This window comes from Pectinophora gossypiella, chromosome 18 (genome assembly GCF_024362695.1).
Source record: "Pectinophora gossypiella chromosome 18, ilPecGoss1.1, whole genome shotgun sequence".
NCBI lineage: Eukaryota > Metazoa > Arthropoda > Insecta > Lepidoptera > Gelechiidae > Pectinophora > Pectinophora gossypiella.
In genome coordinates, this window is record NC_065421.1 from 8,658,275 (window position 1) to 8,682,109 (window position 23,835).

The 23,835-nt window shown below is 37.1% G+C and overlaps 1 protein-coding gene across 5 annotated transcripts in view; it reads left to right on the forward strand.

Annotated features, from left to right (window-relative positions):
• Nucleotides 1-345: 345 nt before the first annotated feature.
• The window catches only part of LOC126374825 (sodium/potassium-transporting ATPase subunit alpha), a 49,992-nt gene continuing 26,502 nt past the window's right edge, over nt 346-23,835 (forward strand). For 2 of the 5 annotated variants that reach the window (XM_050021549.1, XM_050021550.1), the window contains exon 1: nt 383-448. In XM_050021549.1, coding sequence (XP_049877506.1) covers nt 425-448 — 24 coding nt within the window. In that variant the 5' untranslated portion in view covers nt 383-424. Of the gene's footprint in view, nt 449-23,835 lie in introns of all 5 variants that reach the window. The other 3 variants (XM_050021553.1, XM_050021554.1, XM_050021548.1) reach the window with 3 other exon arrangements.

Below are 23,835 nucleotides of genomic sequence, written 5' to 3' on the forward strand. Positions count from 1 at the left end.
CAGCGGTCAATTTTTTTTATATTTTTTTCCCCATTAAGCTGAGGGTAACATTTAGTCTGAATTTACCGACCCTATTTTAACGCCAATGTTTCCAAAAGCAACCCCCTGCTGTTCCAAATCGAAAACAGTTGGAAATAGCACGATTAACCAGAATAAATATATCAATGTCGTGACATCGAGCCGGTTGTTATTATCTGTAAAATAAAAAAATACATTTCATAAGCGTGTATCCGAACATTATCAAAACCAGTGTGCTTTTTTAACATCTTTTTTAACGTTGTTGATAAATCTGAGAGAGCTATTAGAATGTTATTCTTATTCAAGAAACATACTTGTTCATTTTAACGTATTATCTAAGCAAACAAATCGTGATCTGAACACGACTGTTATCGATTTCGTCAAAACGTCAATTTGTTTGTGAAAAATGGCGTCTAAGGAGTCTCTTGACGTAAGTATTCCTATTATTTTATAATTACTTTAGTATTTCAATACATTTATGACTGAAATTTGTTCCTATTTTGTGGGGTTTGTAACTTTCTCATTTGGTAATGTTATTTAGGTCTGGTTGTATTTTTATTCAATATTTGCTACTATAAAAGACCACGCCCTGGAGTCGGTTTCTATTATGAATTATTTTTGCTGAGTTTTACTATTACTTTCGTACAATTATTACTTCCTAGCATCGCCTGCGGGTATAACGTTTATGTTTCCCACATGAGACAAGTAACTGTGGTAAAATGATGCAGTTTTTATTCATGAAATTGCAACCGAAAGACAAAGTACCTTCGAGTTAGCGGCTTATTAGAAAATTCAAATTTAGTGAAACGTATCGTCGTAAAATTTATTTTAGTGTTTCTTATAAGAAATTAAACCTTACTTTAATTATCAGTATTATTGATCTGCACCCTTGAAAAGGTCCGAAATTAATAAAAATCTATCTTTAAGTAGGTAGGTACCTACTTAACAAATTCCCATTTCAAATTAACGAAAAATATCTTGTTCTTGTTCAGGTTAGAACATCTATCTGAATACTAATAATTTACCTGAAGCTATAATAAACAAATATATGATAAAAATTTAAGCTAACTTAAAATTAAATTTTTCAAAGGACCTAATGCAATTATTTTTGTAACTAGGTATGTTATTATTTAAAATCAATCATTCTTTTGTTTTGTTTAATATAATAATTGAATATTAAGGTTTAAATTAGTTAAAATAATAGTAATGGCTTGTTTCTATAATAGCAAATAAAATGTTTTTGTTAGTAGTAATTTAATTTTGAAATATTTAGTAGGATTATGATTGTCATTTTATCCAATATTGTTGGTCCTTTTTCTAGATTTATACGACTGGTGTGTATATTTTTTAGATTTATCTTTCTTATGAAGTTTTTTAAAATATGAAAGTAAAGGTTCACAAAAAATAAATATAATTTTAAAACATAGTTGTTGCTCACCCTTAAAATAAATAGAATTTGAAATAGAATGGTGCATTTTATAACCACTGATACTTATTTATACTAATTCTATGCTGTGTAAGCTGCCCTTCATACATACAGATTTGGTTTTAAAGAGGAAGATTTGTCAAGTTTGCCTTCAGCTCATCTGCTCATAGTAACACAAACGGACGCTTACTGATTGCAGATATAATTCAAAAAAAAAAAAAAAAAAAAAAAAAAAGAGGAAGATATTTTTACTATCCATAAAAGAAATGCTACCACTTAAAATATACATAGAATATATATTGAAAGATATTATTATATAAATTCTAACACCCTATTGTGGAGATTCTACTTCACAAATAGATGAACTTCATTACGTTGATGATAGTCGTGATTTCAAACTCAACATCGGAATAAGATTGAGATACAATTTATTTTTAGCTTCTTAAATGACAAAATCTACCGTTTCTGATATCAATATGAAGAGGAATAGAGCTAGTTTTGGAACTGTCAACCTTCCAGAATTGGCACCGTTGTCTAATAATTTTACATGAATACCAAGATAAAAGTTGTCTACAGCCATTATTGAATTGACTCAATTTAGATTCTCCCAATAGGCATTATGTTATATGGTCATGAGAATTAACATGGATACCTTTTAGAACCATGTTACATTAACTTATTTGATAAATTGAATCCAATGTCTCACTATGTCAAATCAGTTATAATGTGACATGGTACTAAAGTGTACCATGTTAATGGTCAAGTCCTGGGGCCTATTCTTAAAACTTACAATTGTAAATTACATCGACAATTGGATGTTCGTTGCTTAACTAACATAAAGCTCCAAAATGTTTCTAATCACACTCTCCGCAATGTACATCGAATAGGCTACTTTTTACGAAACGTGAAAACGAAAGTTTTCTTTGGAGTTTCTATGGAATTTGTGTCCTGTGACGTCATCAATAAAAGCTGTCAAACGTCATAATCATAGAGCAACACGGACCTCCGCGACGTACTCATTGTTACTTAGTTGACTATTTTTTTTATTCAAAAATAAAATTCGAAAATACATTGAAATGAAAAATTAGATTGATTTTTGATCATCTTAGATTAGCTTCTATTTTTAGATTAGCATTTTATAATTTATCTGACCCAGTCAAATACCCTGTTGTCGTTTAATGTATTTGGTTTCTACGAAATGTACTTGCTCGTTAGTACTTGTAGGAGCTAGGCTAGGTTTTACGTGCTAGGTGCAAAGCGTGAGTGCAGCCTTGCGCGGTGTTTAGCGCGGTTCGATAACGGCCGCGGCAATTGGGCGCATCCGCAATTGTGTCAAAGGACACGCACGCTTCAAGACGCGCTCATCTCGCCAAGGTTACCTCCACATCCGCGGGCACACGCCGCACCTGAACTACCGCTACGAGATCCTCTTCACTACTTTAGATATTCAGCTTTCGATTCACTTCAATACAACACGGCCAACTAAATAGTCATTCGACAAATGAAGAACTATAATAAAATAATATATCTCTACAAGTAATTAAAAAAATACATAAATTCGCGCCAGTTTATGGTTATGGGGGTGTTCAGAGCTATAAGTACTTAGAATACAACTTTCAAGTTGCCGTACTGCTCTTGGCATTCGCGTCTTAAGTTAATATTCTGGGGAAAAAATAACCGAATTCAAAACGCGTAGGCTCAGACACCGAAGATCTGGAAGGCGAAAGCAGCGTCAGGTAGATTAGGTTCGTTTCAAAACCACACAGGAAATGAAAATCACCCTTGAAAATGTATTAAGTCGAGATTAAGCCTCAGTTAAATACCGAGCTATATACAAAAATCTCTAAGTATACTATTATATAGGTAGGTAGAGATCGCTAAAATTTGATTTTTACCTATATGGGGCGCAGGGTGGTGCCACATTTGCCAATGAAATACAATCGTTGCCGAACTAGCGCGTCTACGAATAAAACAATACACTCATGTAGTCTTAAGATTCTGTAATACAAGCTAGAATATTTAAGAAATGTATAAAGTTACAACTAGCTACACAATGCTTGGGTAGATTTTATCAAAGATGATACTTCACTAAGAAGTGAAGGACAAAATTTGGTTCTAGACAATTTATGTAGATTTTACGTAACCCAGAGAATAACATTTTATAACAATAATAATATGTAATTAATGTTACTAGCAGATTCATCACATACGCGGATGTTAACGTAGCCTCTTCATTATATTATTTGAATTGATGAACATAAAGCAGTAACCACTGCCAATATATGAATAGTGGCGACCTTACTCGCCCATCCCAATATTGTACGATTCACATTGTAGGAGGGACGAGCGCGGCTGAATGAAACGCGTTTCATTTTTCAGCATCGTTAACGGACGACCTATTCAAAAGGTTTTTATTTTATACACATATAATTTATACTCGCAGAATTGTAAAGGCCACCTACGAATGAAAAAGTTCTGTTTCATGTCACCTTTTCATGCCTTGATTCCATGCATGCCTTGATATTTAATGTATTTTTCCAGTATCCACTCCTAATCGAATTTCATAGTTTTCTAACACGCACTCGCGTGTGAAATTAGAAAACAGTCTCGCGAATGTAATACGGCACTGGGAAGTATGAGATTCCAGGGTGTTCGTTCGCGTTACATAATGTGTCAAGGGACGTTTTTCGAACGAACTCATTACAATTTTTTTGCTAGCATTGGCGGCTCACGTGTGCCATTCTGGAAGTTTCCATTCGCCAGCCCTAGATTGCTTGATGGCGAATCGCGAAGGTGAGACCCATTTGAGCGGACAGCCATATATCTTGGAGGCAATCGTCTGACAGATCGTCTAGTGTGCGACGACTGCGGGGCTGAGGTCCTTGCGTTGACGCAAGTGGCGCGCTTCCCGCAGGATGTCGGAATGAGTCCGTGTCCTCATAACGCGGCTCGTGGGTGGTGGCGGCCGTCTTGTGTAACTGCGTCTAATGAGGATATTATTCAGGAGCGTCTAACTAAACCCGCTCTTCTTGACTGCTAATTGCATCCCAGCGTGCATTGTTAGCTAAAACGGACGGATTGTGTCGTTCATTTGCGCTGGTCGTTTGTTAACATTCCAGGTTTTGAGCAGTTACTTTTTAAGAAACAACATTTTTTGAAATATTTTTTCACTTATCATTTCACACATTATGATAACTTTTCAAATATAAGAATAACGCACAAAGTAGGTAAATATCGCCCTTGTCAGAAGTTCAGCGAAAATGCGGTGTTTGTTCTTGTTAGCGACGAAACTTGTCAAGATGCATTAACTGTTTAATTTCAAGTCTCCGAAACAAGGCCCCAAAGTAATGAGATTGTAAATAATCCTGGAATCTTTTTCTTTTTAGTCCTTTTTCCTCGAGGGGATCCGAATGAGAAATTCTCGAACACATTGAACATTAAAAACGTTTGAATATTTATCTCCGGTCCCTTCGAACGTTGTTACTGGGACGTAATGACCGACACTTCATAAGAAGTCCTTTTGGGAGATAACTTTTCGTGACAAGGGAACCATTACAAATCTTTCAAGGCAAAGTTGCTCTGAAAAAGAAACTAAATATTTCGTTTGAAAAGGCCATTCACTTAATTTGTCATTAACACGTAGGTAATGAACCTTTATGACAAGAGTTTTTGAGAAGGGTGAATAATCTTGCTATTTGGGCTCTGGCCCAAGGAAGTAACTCAACAAGAATAAGTATTTGTCCAAATTAGGCTCAGACGTCCGTCAGTGCAAGGTCAGCGATTTCAATATATTAGGCTTACGTTCGCCAGCGGCGTGAAAGCCGTAACAGAAACCTGTAAATTTCGCGGTGATATGGAGCTCGTAAGGGCGGCGCGCGGCGGCACGTTGCGTGCTCTACACCGCCGAGATAAGCCCAATGGCAAGGAATATTTTGCAAAGGTTACAAGGCCGTCTCAAAGGAAATAGAGTCGCATAACCTGAATATACAGTATATAATATTTTCGATACAGAGGCCCTGCCCAGAGACCCGATATACATGTAACAACTTCTGCTATTTTTACCTACTTTCAGATTTGAGATTTTAGACAGTTCCATGAAAACTCCGGTTTTCGCCTACATTATAATATCCAATCGTAGGTAAAATTAAGTGTTCTATACACAGATCACTTTTACATTCCGCTTTGTAATAAAGTAAAATTTTCCACAACCCAGGTAGCGGTCGTAAAATTTTGCCTGTCCATTTTCATTTAACAGATATTGATTTTCAATTAGCAAGTGCTGAAGGACCATGCGATATACGGTGGCTCGTGTCGGACATCCTCGCGCGTTATAATTACACCTCGTAAAAACGAGTCTGACTTTGATCGGTCTTCGACAAAGCGATTGATTGAATATCAATTTGGTTTATTGCCAAGTATGCTGAAAACTCAATTATCTTCTGTTATCCATAGATCTATTTGAACGAGCATTCAGTGAAATGTGAGTACAGATTAAACAATGGCGAAAGAAATGTCAAAACGATATTATTTTTTGCCTCTGTTCATATTTGCTATCCATTTACGAGTTACCCTCTTCCAAGGGTCAATCAGGGCTCTAACCAAGCATTTTCCCTAATTATTATTCCTGTATGGGGCACTACCTGTACCTACCTGTTAAGAGCAGGTAGTTGTAAAAAAGTTAGTAATAGAAACAATAAGTAAACTGGTCTATATATAGGAATGAAGTAATTAACCAATGCCTTACGAAGAACTAGTAACTTACAATCGTAGAGTCACGGGTTTGAATTCCGGCTCGTTCCAATGCATAAAATTTTTGAGTCATGTAGTTTTGTTTTGCATTCATGTTAGCATCATAGGGAGTTGATATCATATGGTTTCCAGGAATTGTGCCCGGTTATTGGCAACAGGCTCATCCCTTATTACATGGCAGTTAAACGCACGTTTTCCTACCCCTTCGGGGAAATAGATGCTATGTTGTTTGTTACATTTTTACTTATTTGAAGATTACATTTGTCAACTCATGATATTCCCTAATCTATGAATGGGGAACAGATTTATCCACTAGCCGATTCAGTCTGTTTTAGCGGTTTCGCTTCACCAGCGTCTGGCAAACACTTTCTAGCTTTTATTACCTGATCAATACCGTCAAGGTTTACGTGCCTACAATAAGCCTCTCGTTCGTGTTTTCGTGACAGATACACATCAGCTATCCATACTATTGATAATGTTGAAGCCGCCACTGACGGTGTTAAAACTAATGTGGCTTACTAAATGAGGCGCATTAGCGATAAGTAACGATATGGTATTACGCACCAAATTCTTAAACATTATTTTTCTTCTTCGTGTTGATGGCAGGTACAGATACACTCACTCATTTGAATTGCTGCTATTTATACAGGTGGGCTGGTTTTCCCTTCGCGGGTTGGAAGGTCAGACATTCAGTCGCTTCTGTAAAAAATCGGACCTGTCAAATCTTCAGGTTAGGTAAGCAGACCCTGTGAAAAACTGGTAATGTTAGGGAGATGTTGTTTATACAGGTTATTATATTCCGCCATTTGCAATAACAATAATGTCGTCATCATAACTACTTAGTGTTGTATCGCGAGTGTTCTCCACTTGGGTAGTTTCTGCTGAATGGCAGTTTAAAGCGGCTCTTGACACTCCTTTTCACATTGTTAAGTGACGAAGGGACGTGACATGAAAAGCTGAATTTGCTTACTAACGGCACTGAAGCCAATTAGGGCTTTCATCATTTTATTATTAACGTGCATATAAACCGTTAAACGTGGTCCATAGCTGTATTTGACTTCATTAGAGACGCGACCACGCCTTCGCTGTCAGTTATGTCATCTTCGCTTACCTAGGCTGAAGTTCAGATCAAACTAATTATTCCGATTTTTTATTTGTTGCTTTGTCTTATCAACAGTTGCGAAGACAATAATAGGTAATGGCTTATATTATCACGCTCCTTTCTGTTAACGTGAAGGTCCGGTCCAGAGGTAGACCCTTTTTCATAGTAATGGCCTGTACAAATCTCCGTGAAGGTCAAACGAAAATGTTTCACGCGAACGTACGTACAAGTATTATAATATAGTATATTATTTCCGACTATCTATAAAAATATCCGTAAATAATTTTTGCGCAAAATTATTGATGTTCCTGTTTCTTCGCGTAAAACGAACATTTTAAAGATGAATGATGATTCACGGCCGCGAGGCGTGATGGACGTGTAACAGGATTCTTCTAGTTACCATCCCTTTCTTCAGCACCGGCTCTCTACACTTTGTATAAAACGCCGAGCCGTCATCTGCGCTGCTTGCCTTTGTATCATATTACTTAGATAAAAGTACTGCTCAGAAATACCTACCCTCGGAGATTTTTGCATTTAGAGAGGAAAGGAAAATGTTCGTATCGATTTCAAAGTTAAGCGGCTGCTTTGTTATCGCAAGATTTTCCCGCAGTTCCAAAAGTTCGGGTTGTACTGTGACGTTGACAAATTAATCTGTGATGATTATGAGAATACGGCGATTACGGTCCCATAATACACAAAGACAATCCTATTAGCATTGTGTACGGTTTCCCCAGGGACTAGGGGTATTCTGTAGGCGTCGTGAATGATGCAAATTCAGCGCCACTAAGAGCTCCATAACGATCATAAATTGTTTACCTCTGTATAGTTATATTTTTATAACTATAACGCGACAGCCTTAATATCGCAGCGGTGACTTAAGGATTTTTGTCATAAAAGTAATGGTTCAAACATTATGGCGACTAATCTGGTCCTTTCTATTTTTATGACACTGCTACATTTCTCGCTTAGCAACAGTTTCACAATGAATCCGAATGAAAACTGGTCTCTAAAGTTATGAAGTAAAACTTCTTTTCTTAGTATTTGTCAACATTTTGTGTCGATATTTCGTGAAATCATGTTTTCATATCTGAATTGGCATTTCGATGGAAAACGGGGTCAGTATCTAAAATTAATCATCTTCGTTCTACTTTATCTTCATAGTATAATATATAACAGTTGTTTTTGACGTAAATTGTAAATTTTTGAATCTTTTAATAAAATACATAATGTCTGAAAAACAAGAATTTTCGCAAACTACTTGAAATTCCACTTTCGTTTCCGCCCAACGTATCTGAAGAAACGATTCAAATACGCGCCATTTTGTTTGACATCGTAAAGCACACGGAATGGTTTTCCCGGGCAGTTAGCTCGGTGCATTGGTCGGTAAGGGGGTCGCCATCGATCGCCCAGGTCGTCGTGTCATAAGTTAGGTGCACTATGCACCGCCCTGGCGCCGAAACGACGCTGACAAATGCCTCGATTTCAACTAAGTTTGATCGATATCGCGATACATAAGAGATGTACCTAGAATAATATATTGTTCGAAAAAGAAACAAAATTCTGCAAATCCTGCTTTTTATAGTTTCGTGGAATAAAAAGTAAATAATAACGACTTTATCTCCCTTTACAAATGATACTTAGGTGATTTTTTTTATAATTTAGCCAGTATTTAGTATTTCTAAGGAATTAAAACGGAACAATATGTCATATTTGTTCAGAAGTATAATTAAAAATATTATAGGTCAGAGAAGGTAATAATCAGGATAATACGCATTTTTAAAGGAAAAAAATCAGGTCAGTATCGATCAAGTCGCGTCGTGCACCCATAACTTAGCCGACTTGGCGCCAACTGACAGCTGTTCGTGTTTGTCACGGGATATACCGCGACAGACTCATCATTTGAACGACTTCCAACTTTTATGCGGATTTTTAATTAATTGGAAGACAGTGCCTTTTAGTGTCGCAAAAATTGAGATAAATGTGCCTTCGTAGCTGCTACGAGAATGCTACGAAATTTCTTACTTCTGCTACGGTTACGCTCAGCTTTTCATAACTATTGGAAGCTTTAAGTACTATATAAGTAGTAGTTTCATTTCTTTGCAAAATGGTAGCTAAACGCAGCAGTAAATATTTTTACCGTTTCCCCACTTTCTAGTTTAACCTAGTTGGATGCATTTTAGTAACCTGGTTTCGGTAGGTAGGCGCCGGGCGGGTTGTAAGTTGCAGCCGGCTCACGTCAAGCTCTGACCCCTCGCTTGATTTACTGCAAATTGACTATATTTGCTGCGCGATGCATGCCACGTACTGCCTTCAACCACTTTTAAGTTTTCCAAATTATCTTCACCCACAGAATTTATAATGAACGGCAAAGAAGAAAAGTTTTGGAAGCAGATCTCGCTTAAGTTATTTAATACTTTACTTATCTTACTCATAATTTTATATCTACGGCTCTTGAACAATTTTAAATGCTGTTATCTGTGTACACATAATAGTGTAGTTTTATCTGCTTTAAAAATGGCTGAGCACAATAGCAGAATTTGAGATTTGTCGATCCGTTGCAATCCTTTGGAAGCGGTCCAAAAAAATGTGGGTAGTCATGTGTCATTTACATAAGTAGTTCCCCAGCATATAGAAATGTATTAAGGGTGAGAAGCGGGTTACAAAGAGATAGACTGGGAACACAGAGATACATATTGAACCGCTGGTTGGTTCCTTTGTGCTCTGCACACTCACTGCGGACACGTAAAGGTCAGAGGTCGTACGAACCTGGCATTTGCCAAAACGAAATTGAATTTTCTACCCCTGAATACTTCTGGACCGCTAAATGATTTGGCATTTATAATTTTATTGTAAAAACAGCCGTAATATCGTCTGCAATTCTACGCGATCTGTGACAGTAAGCTAACTTGTAATATTCGAACGAAATATTTTTTCTTGATTGAGATGAACACTGAAGAGTTTATTTACCATAATTTAGTTAGTATTCTTGTTGGAGTACCTATCCTTTGCATGATATTCATTTCGAAAACCATCTCTCCAATCTATACCATGAGACTACTTAAGTTTCTACATTATTTCTACTCTACTATTCTAATCTTTTTAATACCAGATAGAAATTGTTTTCTTTTTATAAACCTGTTTTCTTTTCGCGTTCCAATTATATTGTAATCCTATAGTGATAACTCCTCCGTGTAATGAAGGCTCTGTTTACGCAACATTAAGTACCTCGTCATCGGGACGACGAGCGGAACCAATTAAGCCGAAGGTCAGTTTACTTCCCAGATTAATTTCCAAGGGAGTGCCGGAACTGACGTGTGGCCCTTAATACATCGGTCCACATTTCCACGTGTTCACTCATATTAAAGAGAGTACTTACCTTAAGAAGGTATCCAGCTGTTATATTCTCTAACATTTCAAATTAAGTTCCCATGGAGTATTAGGTACAAATTACATAATTAGTACCTTTCTGTAATGTACCCTATATCATTTATGTTTGCCATCGGACAACTTTTAGTCTAACTGCCATCAACCATAGGAGCTTTATTCGGCTCAAACCAACAATAAACACGCATTAACATTGTGTAAATGTAGTCCCGAGTCTAAAGTCAGCCTGAATTTCTCTAAAGATACAATAGAGCAAGATCTAAACGGCTTCACAAGTTTTGAGTGCTTCGCTTCCCTTTATTCTACAAAGACTTCTTTGTTCTGTTCAACTGGAAAAAACTTTATCGCTTCGACTTTAATCTTGGAAATTTGATAGATATGTCACGTAATTACCACATCACGTAATGTCAGGTATTCAAAGTAAATAATTAAGTAGTTATGCATTCATTGGCTTTCTACGAGTTTTAGAATACATACCATAAATAAAAGAAAAAATGGTTGACAAATTGAATACCCTGTCCCATAACTAAGACATATCAAGGGACACAATCCGCTATTCAACTCCAACAAATATGTAATATTTTTATTAGATTACAAGGGTTCGGGCATACACAACTCCCAAAGTTCCCCATATAAATTACTTCCTTTGTTGCTGAGACGCGACGCGATCAATCATAAAGTGGAGTTTCCGATAAACTGGTTCAATCTAATCAATATTTTGTTCAGAGATCTCTATTTATATGTAAATGAAACGATGGCTTTACTTAATCTTGCGATTCGTCAAAAACCTTGCTGAGTTTCCAAATAAAGAGTATAAAAGAGATACTGATCGAGATATTTACCTACAGACACGGCACGTGATTGTGGTCCTAATATAACATTTTAGCCCCAGGGATACAGTAAACAACCACTGATAGTCCGCCGTCTTTATCTGATTACTAAAACGTCCTTCAATATATCTCTGAAGGGTTCTTAAGTCGGTTTTCTGCAAACTGCTTTCATGGTCTTTCAATGTTATATTCACATCTAACTTTGGCATGAAGTAAGTAATATTTTATGATGCAGTAGCTGCTTTAGTCCTCTTCCGTATTCGTCAAACTTGTATTACCCGTTTCAAGGAACACTGGAAATATTCCGCTCGTCCTTGTAGCGGCGCGCAGTGCGTACTTTTTCCTTGGCGCTGTCCCTCTCGTCAATACTCGCAGACGGAAGGTCACCGGAGTTGCGTGTCGCAATTCACATGGTTTCGTGTTACCCATTCGCGGGTAACTAACTACCAACGGGACGAAAGAGTCCTTGAAACTAAAATATAGGGAGCCCTACGTCAATAGCGTTGGGGCATGGGATTCGTGTGACCCTTTCACTGACACACTTTACTCATGCTCCGAGTCAGTCCGGTATACCTCGCCGATTTCCACTACTCGTCCGTTTGATCAAAGCTGCTTGTAATTTTCTTTGTTCGTGTTTATCCATGCAGAACGACTTAGTGCGTCTAAACGTAGTTTCTTGTCGAAGTAATCCGGGGTAATGGTCCTATAACAAATTCCCCCTCCCTAATTTTCTGCGTAAAGTGAAATAAAACTAGTTCCATTGTGCACCTTTTGTTTTTCTGAAACATATTCCGCAATATTTTGCGCTACTGTTACATAATTCAGAGGCGTAGCTTTCCATCGGATACACATTGCCTTCAGGGTGTTGCAGTGGTGTTGTTTTCAAAAGGCTTTAACAGATATTACTCTACTTGTTATATCCGCCGTTATTTTCATTTGTAAAGTAGGTAATACAAATTTATTTTGGATAGCAGTAATCCTTACCTAGAAAGTTTTTACGGCAAAACGGATACTTAAATAAAAGTTCTATGTAACAAGCTTTTTGGTGTTGTAGAAGTATTATTTGTCTAACCACAATATTGTCAATTTGTCACTCTTCAAGTTTTACATTAAGTAGGTATACCTATCACTTGACCCTTCTCAACGGTTACCCTCAGAGGTTAAACACGTTTTTCATGTGTTGAGCAAAATGCTACCTTTCAAATGTGACATCTGAATAACATATCAGCAATCGTTCTCGTTTCCTCTGTTATAAAAACATAACGAAATTCGGCGTACTACACTACTACGATGTATTCGTACGACTTCGAATATAATTTATATTCAGGAAAATAAATCCATTCTGCTGAAACTGTACCGTTATTTGATATTGTGAATAAAAGTAAAGTTATCGGCGACAGTTAATTGAAAGAAAGTTCATACAACCATATTAGAAAGAAACACTTTCCGCCAGGACTAACAATAGGACTTACACGTGTTCCGAAACGATGGATAACAAGGAACTTGGCAAGTGGCCGGCGAGGGTCTTGCCAAGATAGACGCCAAGACATCCACCGCTCGAGCTTTTACCCGTACATTGGCCCTGTTATTACATGAAGTAGTATTGATTAGACAGGACTGCTGAGGGTTACGTAAGGCCGCGACGACGCGCCCGCAGTCGTAGACAGCTAGACTGCATTGGAATACTTTCCACTGGTTCCTATCGATCCTTCATATAATTGTGGGTGTGTCACCGATTGCCCTCGTCTATCTTGAAGTTTTGCCTATAGTTCATCCTCGCCAACGCCTATAATGATATCACAGAAAGTAACCCAATAGTATTTTATTTGTTTAGAAAAGCAATAGTAAGGTTAATGTTGTTAGTGAGGTCAAAATGATAATTACAATGGAAGTCTGTGCAAAAAATAATAACAGTCATTGTTTGATGTTGATTTAGGGGCTGTTCCTTTAACTTTTGAGACTGTTTTCGGAGACTACAAAATGTTTCATCTGTTTAGTCCCGTAAGCGTATTTACGTTTAAACTTATTCTCTATTTTAAACGTACACGACACCGTGTAAAATTTTTGATCAAATTATATTTTTATATAATTCGAGCAAGTCAGCTTTACGTGTCGCATTTGAATGAAATCCGTACATTATTGGTAGCTACGTGTGCTACATGTATCTCTTTATGTTAGATGCGTGTTCGTATTCCATCAAGTTAATTGAATATAAGACACTCGGTCTGTTCATTACGGAATCGGGTGACGAGATACGGCACGAAGTGTCACGTGTCGCCGCTTGTCTCCGACTCTGCTATATAACAAATTGAACGCACTTAAGAAACGAACACCCTGTGTGGATGTGGAGGTAGAATTCAATTTGTAAGGACTTGTGTGATATAGGTACAAGTAAGAGTACTTGATAGAAGTTATACCCGTAATTTTCTTATCCGCCGAAAAGGAAAGGACGGATGATTAACAACTGTTAAATTTTAAATAAATGAGGGACTGAATGAATAACCCGGGCGAATAAAATAGGCATCCCGCTGATATTCAACCTGTTTGACATGTGCTATCAACTAAATCTGTCGGGTTATTGGCCAATATACAAATTATATTTACGTGTATTCGTCTGGGCGCAGAATGTCCTATTCTCAAAATGTCCTTTCTCAGAATGTCCTATTCTCAAAATGTCCTTTCTTAGAATGTCCTTTCTCAAAATGATATTTACAAGGAAATATCAGGAAATAAAAAAAAAACAAATAATTGTAATCAGTCAGCTTCTTTATTTTCAAACAAAATAATCATTAAGTAATTCTTATAGTAATTGTTCAATATAAATCATTTGCTTATAAAAATCAACTTTTGCGTATAAAAAAAATTAAACAATTGTTTAAAAAAGCATATTATATAATTACTAATTATAGACACCTTCACATTATTATTTTAACAGAGAAACGCGGAAAGGGTATAACGCGGAAGGGGTAGAGGTAAGGGTATCTGGAGAAAATCTAAAAAACTAAAATTAAATACCTCTAGAGAGGGACGCAACGTGACGCGAATGTGTTCAATGATCCCTTTGGTACCAGCCAATCTTATACCTGCAGCGTGGCATTATATACTGGAAACATCGCCAGATAACCAAGAAATGCGACTGCTTCGGCGTTACTTTGAGAGACAGTGGTATCCACATATACCATCAACAATATTGAGTTGCGCAGGGGAGCGACATCGTACAACCAATGCCCTCGAAGGTTGGCACCAAACACTAAACCGTCGTATCCCAAAAAAGCCAAATTTGTATTTTTTCCTATATAAATTAAAAAAAGAGGCCACGTATTGGGATACACGCATGAACCAATCTCTGTTTACAAACACTACGATGAGCAAGAGACGTATTCGAGATATCGTTTTCGATAGACATTATAACAAATATTTGGGCCTATTAACAAAAAACGATTCACTACCTCAGTTTATAAAAAAAATTATATACTTACGCCTTTCTCTGTTTAAATAATTATGTAAACCTATATCATTTGATTTTGTTGTAAAAAAATATTTGATTTTTTTAAAAACCTACTAATTAGTTGATAATTACAAAAAACGATTTAACAGTGCCACAGTTATAAAAAAAAATACGCGTTTCTCTGTTAAAATAATAATGTGAAGGTGTCTATAATTAGTAATTATATAATATGTTTTTTTTAAACAATTGTTTAATTTTTTTTATACGCAAAAGTTGATTTTTATAAGCAAATGATTTATATTGAACAATTACTATAAGAATTACTTAATGATTATTTTGTTTGAAAATAAAGAAGCTGACTGATTACAATTATTTGTTTTTTTTTTATTTCCTGATATTTCCTTGTAAATATCATTTTGAGAAAAGGACATTCTAAGAAAAGGACATTTCGAGAAAAGGACATTTCGAGAAAAGAACATTTCGAGAAAAGGACATTTCGAGAAAAGGACATTTTGAGAAAGGACATTCTAAGAAAGGACATTTTGAGAATAGGACATTCTGAGAAAGGACATTTTGAGAATAGGACATTCTGCGCCCAGACGCGTGTATTCCATAAGTTTTACGCCTGTCGATTGTCTTATTTTTTCGTCTTGATTGTCTTGTGTCTTGATTGATCTCTTTCCTTGTCAGCGGAAATATAACTTAAATTATAATTATAACTTAAAAAAAAATAGCTGGTGTGTACTTAACTGGAATCAGCACCTATATGCATTAACGATTGTGACATTAAGTGTTCGGTAGTTAGCATTATTGTTAGACTGACAGGACGAAACAATAATGGCAATAATGTCACACAGTTATGAGATTGCCAAAAAACGAAAAAGAAGTCATTGAATAGTTCTTTCAAAATGTTACCTAATACGCACCTACGTCAAGCGCGCGAAAAAAATACATTTCACGTAATGAAATAAAATGAGGCTTACGCTATTCAGGGTTGCTTTTCAATATCACGGAATTCTATTCACATGCGATTTTCCTCGTAACATTTCCTTGACGAATTGTTGGGATTCCGTCACGTACGCCCCAGATTTTATTTTCCTGTCACATTTGCACCCTCTAAGTAATTTTGCATGTAAATGCCGAGTGTCAACAGGGAGAACGTAATTATGTTTGCCTTAGGTCGTGTCAGCAACGACATGTACCGTGCAACCAAGATGTTCAGATTTTCCACACGTAAATCCACCCACGAAATGAGAAGCATAGTGGTAACTGTCATAAACTTTTGAAATTTTTGGAATAAGTATGAACTCGAAACGTAACGTACGCTCGTAAAACAATTTATCTGGTCATACTGTATCTCAGGATGCTCCTAAATTTTCACGCATTGTGGAGAAAAAATCTTTTTATCGACGACTTTTTGCCCTGATTAATGAAAAAGGATCCGTGAGTCCTTGACCAAATGTTCGGGACAAATTGAAATATATGGGCGCTGCTCCTAAAACCAACGTAGGTACATGTGCACTACAGGTATATCTTTGTTATAGAGTTGATATCATCATGTGAGACGAAGGGACTATAGCTATATAAGATTTCTGTTAGTTGTCAGACAAGAGTTAGGCCTTCGTAGCCCGTCCATGTTCTCTCTACTTGGACAAACTATTAATTGTCCAAGTAGACCCTCAAAGAACGGTAGTGCTTTGTTAATCGTAGGAACGTACTCCTCCAGTTTATTTATGATTTCATAAGCTGAAAAGTACTGACACCACTTTGAAATATTTTTCGTGTTTCAGATGGAACCACTATATGCTTTCTGCCTCGAGTTTTGATTTATATCTAGATACGGTTGGCAGACGCCTCCACTAAACACGCAGTAGATTAAACAACGTTTATTACAGCGTTAAACTTAACATTACTCTCCATTTCTTCTTTGGATCGAAGTTGCAGCATTATAATACAATGGTTTCATTTTTAATTCCTTTAATCAAATGACAAAATCTTTATCCTTTATTTTAATAAAATTTTTCCCGGTAACATACTATATAATTTCAATCAAGCCGGCTCATATTTTTGGGGTCCAATCACCATCTGCTGGATATTGGGTTTTCACGAATAATTAAGGTTTTCGTCGGCAAAAACTTCTGAACTGAACGAAATTAATGCTAATTTCTAGACCCTTCCAACTGCGTTCCTACCAATCGTATTCCGAGGACGCTATTCAGGGTTCCCTTTTAACACGCGAGTTTTGCGCTCAAAAGATTAGTTTTGTCTAGATTGTGCTCTGCGCAAGAGTAATGTATTCAAACTGAACCTCGGTTGGGTTGGAGCTGCATTCAATGCGGTTCGTTATTGCTACTCCGCCTTTTGATGTATGTAAGTCTACCACATACATCATTACGTAAGCTGCATACCATGTACAAAATTGGCTTGTGTAGGTAACTTTGGTAAGTTAAAGCTATATAAACCTGGGTAGATTTAAAAAAAAACATTCTCAGCACTAAAATCTTATAAGTCGTTTTTTTTTTTTGCTTCTCTAATCTGAAATTCTAAATTACTGCCTAGTTTTCAATAATAATGTTTAAATTATATCTCTTTATAATTCTCACTTTCTATCTAACCCCGAAGAACCTGATGACGCAGCATAAATCCATCGGAAAACTGCCAAGACAACAGACTAGGTTATTCGTGTTACTCTGTGACTGCCTACCGAGTTTACCCCACAAATTATGTACAATTGTACAAGGCATTTGCCTACTTAATATAACACGAATGAGTATGAGACAGCAGTTGATAATGTAGTTGCTTTGTGTGATGAAGCTCAACAGTTCTTTTCCTCTGAGTCACCAGTTACCAGATTAACTTGATAGAGATGTGAAAAGGCCGAAATTACTACCAGATTTAACAGCATTACTGCACTTCGTTCAAGTGTCTTTGTGAAATAACGTTAAACATGTTATATTGATAGATTTTTAAACGGCTATATCGAATCCGTCGATATCTGTGGTCGACATCCTACTTGTAATCTGCTTTTCCACAAATCCACTTCTTCCGCAAATGTCCGTTTAATTGTAGTGATAAATTAGATATTGGTTGAAACTGTCGCAACTACCACCAGAAAGCAATCTATTTGGCAGGTTCGATTGGGGAGCTTGTCGCCAATCACATTTCACCGCGACTCGCTGTATGTGGTTAGTTTTCCGATTTCAACGTTAACAAGTGACACATTACAGTTGTCAGGGAGTTTCCCGCATACCCTGTTTTCATATAACTGTTCGTATTTTGGATGCTCTTTGTTACGAAATAGTGCCGCATTTAATCCAATTAAGCCGGTTTCTCATTTATAATTTAGCATTCGTAACTACGTTTTCCATTTTAAAGCACCCGAGGCCGCAGCAAAGCTTGAGGAAAAATTTAATCTGAAATCCTGAGAGGCATTAAAGCAGCCTCCACTAATCCTATTTGATCCCCGGCACTCGTCTCTGCACGGTGGCTAATTACTGGCAAAATTGTGCTTGTAAATGATGCAACGTAAAATTTCTAAATATCAACATATTCTTCCCTGATCTGACTTAAATATTCGTTCATTATAGAGCTGCTATGCGCATTAAATAATTCTTTCTTGTTGTTGAATTTGTTGTATAAGTTAATGGACATCGATTAGTAGTGTCCTTGTGACACTAGATCCCACAGATCAGCGTAAACCGGAGAGTACAGGTACCAATGATGATTGTGCCACGACCGTGCGCAAATTTCATTCATGCGGCACACCCACGCGCAATTTGTCCATTCTCAGATTACAGACAACCAGGAAAGCGTTAACTTTATGCATTGAAAGCCGTCTGACTAATGTGGCAGTACATAAAATAATCATACTTAATGTACCTAACGAGCTTACATATAATAGTAGGACGCAAAGATTGAAATTGAAAAGAATCAGTGCAGATTTAAACTTAAAATGTTGTCAGAACAATGACAATACTCTACAATGTAGAGTCTACATTGTAAACAGTCGATAGAGATTTGCTCTAAAAGCTTTATTGTATTTTACTTCTGCGCCTCCAAGCGTCGATCAATAAGTCAAGTGATGTCAGATACAGTCGCATCGCCAGTGAAAAGAGCGAGTGTCTATTTCTACATGATTTTATATAATGGTGCATTGAACCGCGCTGGTGAGTCGGGGACGGAAGCCAGGCGAGCTCCACCGGCGCCCACCGCCTTTACCGGATCAGACCAGCACCGTGCAGTTGCTAAATGGTAATTTCGAAGTCATCGCTCGCGAAGTGGCATGCCCCACATCATGTCTTTTGAACGGTATAGGTATATAGATGCTGCATATTGTGAAGTCATTGGTTTAATGTGACCATTTACCATTGCAAAAGCGACCATTTTGTCATTTTAGTCTGATGAACTAATGATGTCGGATTGTAAATTATTTCAGGATCGTACCTTTTCAAACTCATTTTGTATTCACGTTGCATTCGTGATTGAGCCTATTGTTTGTGATTGCTTATTAATCAATAAATGATGAATAAGTCACGTCAAAATAAATGTAGTATCCTTTCATTATGTTACATTGGTCTAAAATTCTCAGTGGCGAGGATGTAGTAAGTGAGGAGCCGTCAAGCTCATAATTGAATTATGTGGAGCACGGCAATTCTCGCGTGCACTTAACGCCGGCTTATTCACGGCTGGATTTACGTAACGCCAAGTACCCTGGAGGCTGTTTAGCGACACGCGACCCGACCCCGGCCCCGATGCTAGATTATCTCTACACACCCATTACGAAGAATAACTAGCAAGACTTTCAGGAGATTTATCCGCAATTCCCCGCCGAGAGAGTGATTTCCCACGTGTATTAGGCAAATATAGGATACCGTAGCAACGCGCGTTGTGACATCTACATGACCTTGAGCTCTCCTCTCTATATTACTTACATTATTCAATTATGAATGCATTATTTATAATACAATTAATGTAATTTCTAAATTAAAAAACCGCTTTGTAGCATCGGTCTACTGCATAAAAGCTCGGATTTCAAAAGCTTTTCATTAGTCACTGAGTCGCAGTTTTAATGTTACGTAATGAGTCTACCCGATCTGTCCTTTGTTTTACGGTTTAAAACTGTAAAAGGTCCGCTGGTACTCTTGACTGTGACTAATCTTCTTTAAAATGTTACTCGTATGTTGGAAGTTCCAGTTTACGCTTCTCAAATGTCACCCACAAAGCACTTTCCTGGCTTCACCATGTATACCACAAGGATTTTGTTCACTTCACAACGATTTTAAATACTAAGTTTTAAGCTCTTATTCGAATAGTTTGCATTATCCTCATGCGCTGGTTAACAAGCAAGTCCAAAATAGCTATAAAGCTAGTTTTACAACTGGCACATTCAATCTGGTTAAAATCGTATTCTCAGATCAATGAAGTATGAGCGTATAAACTTTAATCGATTCTCGGAAATTCGGAGCATCTATATACGAATATGATTCTCGTGCAATTTTTAGAATGTTTCTTCAAACTATAAATCTTATCTGGCAGTATATATTCCAATAAACTTCCTCTTCTTCACCTCGCGCGTGATTCAGCCGCATGCATGGCAACGGCCGTGACGTTCACTATTTATATTCGTTCGTATTATGTTTACTCTTATAATAATTTCATTGACTGAAATGTTTTACGGAACGTGTCCGTATAAATCCGAGTAAGACGCCTTCGACTTCGATCGAGCTCACTAGTATATTCGTACGAAGTGGAGGCGGTGAATGCAGGGCGTTGTTCCTCTTCAAGAGAAAGAAGTGCTACCTCAATATGCATTATTTGGACCCAATTCTATGGCAAATAATTCTATGGCCGGGTTCGATTCCCGATGGGGACATAGTCGAAATCACTTTGTGAGACTGTCCTTTGTTTGGTAAGGACTTTTCAGGTTTGTATCACCTGATTGTCCGAAAAAGTAAGATGATTCCGTGCCTCGGAGGGCACGTTAAGCCGTTGGTCCCGGCTATTAGCCGTAAAAACACCTCCACCAACCCGCATTGGAGCAGCGTGGTGGAGTATGCTCCATACCCCTTCCGGTTGATTGAAGGAGGCCTTTGCCCAGCAGTGGGACGTATATAGGTTGTTTATGTTATGTTATGTTCTATGGCTAATATTTGCTTTTTATTGTTGCTGTGACACGTAGTCCAATGTCCAAATAGCAATTTAATACAATAAGTAGGCGTAATAAATAAGGCATATGTTTTATAAAATAATAAGCTTTCAAATGTTCAGATTAGGTAACCGAACTCTGTGGAAAACGAAAAAGGAACTATAAATTGATTGACAGTAATTTTGACCGAAGTTCTACTTCAAACCCTGTGATCAAAGTTTAGTCTCACTAACTCTACTTAGTTAACTTGTTAATGTCGTTTATTAATTAATTTAATCGAATAGATTTAATGTAACAGGAATTTGTTCAATCACAAAGTTAGGAATCTTGGAGATAAACTAGGCCCCCGCCGGAGGCTGCAGCGCCTCACCTCCGCCTGTAGGCAAATCTAATATCGGAAATTGAGTCGAGAGGTTTATTCAGTTTGACCTCGCCGTTGACTCCGCAGGTAAAACTGTTATTCCCCGCTTCGCAACGGCCGACTTTCCTTCATGTTTGATAAAGAATTAGCTCGCAGGAAATTGAAACCTTCTCAACAACTTGATTACACGCCCCCGTCGTGGAAATAGCGTTTATTATAATAGTTTATCTTCACGGCCTCGAGTAGCAGATGGATTCTTGCAGCTTAAGGTCACTTATTGATTTATCGTGGAGTGCAAACAAATTGATCACCTTATTAAATCTGGTTATGCATCCATGGTGATTTTGGCATTAAAATATTCGTCGTGTACGTTTTTGTAGCGCCCGTGGGAAGCAAACACGTAAACACCATTACGGAGAGGAAATCTAGGGGAATACAGTACTACATTTATCATTCTCATGTAAATGCAAGCCTCTCGATACTTTTCAGCGCAATGGTAGGGATAAACATATTATATTATGTAATAAAATGTATAGCACACGTTTCTGTTTGAAACAGTCACGCGGCGTGAGTGTTGATTGTGTGAGTCTTCCTCGAGCCGGTTCGAGCCAGATGATGACCATTGATGCTGATTTGCTCTCTACATCTTCTCTAGGATCACAGCCGCTATTATATAGAAAATCCATTTAGCTCGAACATACAACTATTTTAAACTATTTCGAACTATTTTTAAACATGTTACAGATTTATGAGACAATCCGTGAGTAACTCAAAAGACGACGAATGAAAAAACCTTACCAAAATGATAAAAATCACAATATCAATTTCTGCACGAACAAAATAAAACCTTGTAACTTTTTGACGAATTGTTTCCATTGTATTTGAATATATTCCGTAGGTATATTCTTTACCGGAGATTAGTCCGACAGATCTTACCGATATACCGAGTAAAAGCCAAGGTGTCTCGGAAATAATTATATTGTGGGGTGAAGTGGATAAAATGCTAGATTAGTGGGTGGTCAGGGCTCGTTGGTCCCTCGCCAGCCATCAACCGCCCTTCCCGACAAATAATGGCCCTCATGAAAAGAAATCTCCTCTAATATTTTCCCCGAGGCACTTGTCTTTTACTCAAGACGCCCTGAAAATATGTTAGACAGGAATGAGATTATCCGGCTCCGACAAATTAAGAAATTAATATATTTCGTTACGGTATAATGTTTTTAAAAAGATCTCGTATTTTATGAAAGACAAATTTATGATTTGTAGACATTTATAACATTTTCAACTAAATTTATCGATAAAAGAAAAGTTGATGGGGGAGAATTATGTCTCTAAAACCATTATCGTTTTGCCATCGCATTAAACTTTGATTTATAGAGTACTTTTTAGTTTTACCTATTCTTGTTATAAATAGCAATGGGCACCACATTATATAAATTTTACTATTATGATTATCCTATTAGATATAGGATAGAGTGACTGTCTTACGCAAACTATCCGCTTTCAGTTTATATAATTCTAATATATGTATAATAAAACTATAATGTTATAAAACTATATGTTCAAGTTATATGTGTGTAGCGTTTACATTACAAACTACTGCGAATGTAGAACAGATACATGTAGGTACTAAACAATCCGATATGACTGCACCAGTATCTCACTATAATGTATGTGTCGTCATTGGAATTCATTGCCGCATCAACGCAAACGACTTGCCACAAAGCTGTGGAGGGTTTGAGACTTACGAGATTTGTAGTTTCAACTTTGTCCTTCATGTTTTGTGAACAACAATTCTCCTTGCGAAGTCGTTTGCAGTAAGTTCGGGAGTTTTATGGGCACGTTTTGGCACCACGTTTGTTCTATGGCGCACGTCACTCCTGTACTCAGCTCTCGTATGCTGATGCGATACACACTAGGCTATTTCTGAAACTCGTATTGCGGCCTAGGTAGAATACCTAACAATAGATGATTTACTATGCCTCTGTAGTACGTATGGATCGTGAATGTTTATTCTATTCAAATGAACGTAATACTACACAAAGAGGCGAAAGTTTATATCATAGTCATTTCACTGGAGTGTGTTAACAATAATCAACCGACAGTGGAAGACGTAGGTAGAACAGAAGTTCACCCTTCTTTTGGAGTACAATATGTCACAAGTTGAACAATACGTCTCGATGAGGTGCGAAGTATTCAACATGTAGAGTACCTAACGAATAGCTATTAGTAGACATAATATGATTCTTTTAGGATGGTAATGAATTCATCATACCAGCTTCAAACCATTATTAACCTATAATTCGATAAAGAGACAAAAGACGCGTCAATAAAATATTCAATAACTACTCTTTAATCCGAATAAAGTTCGT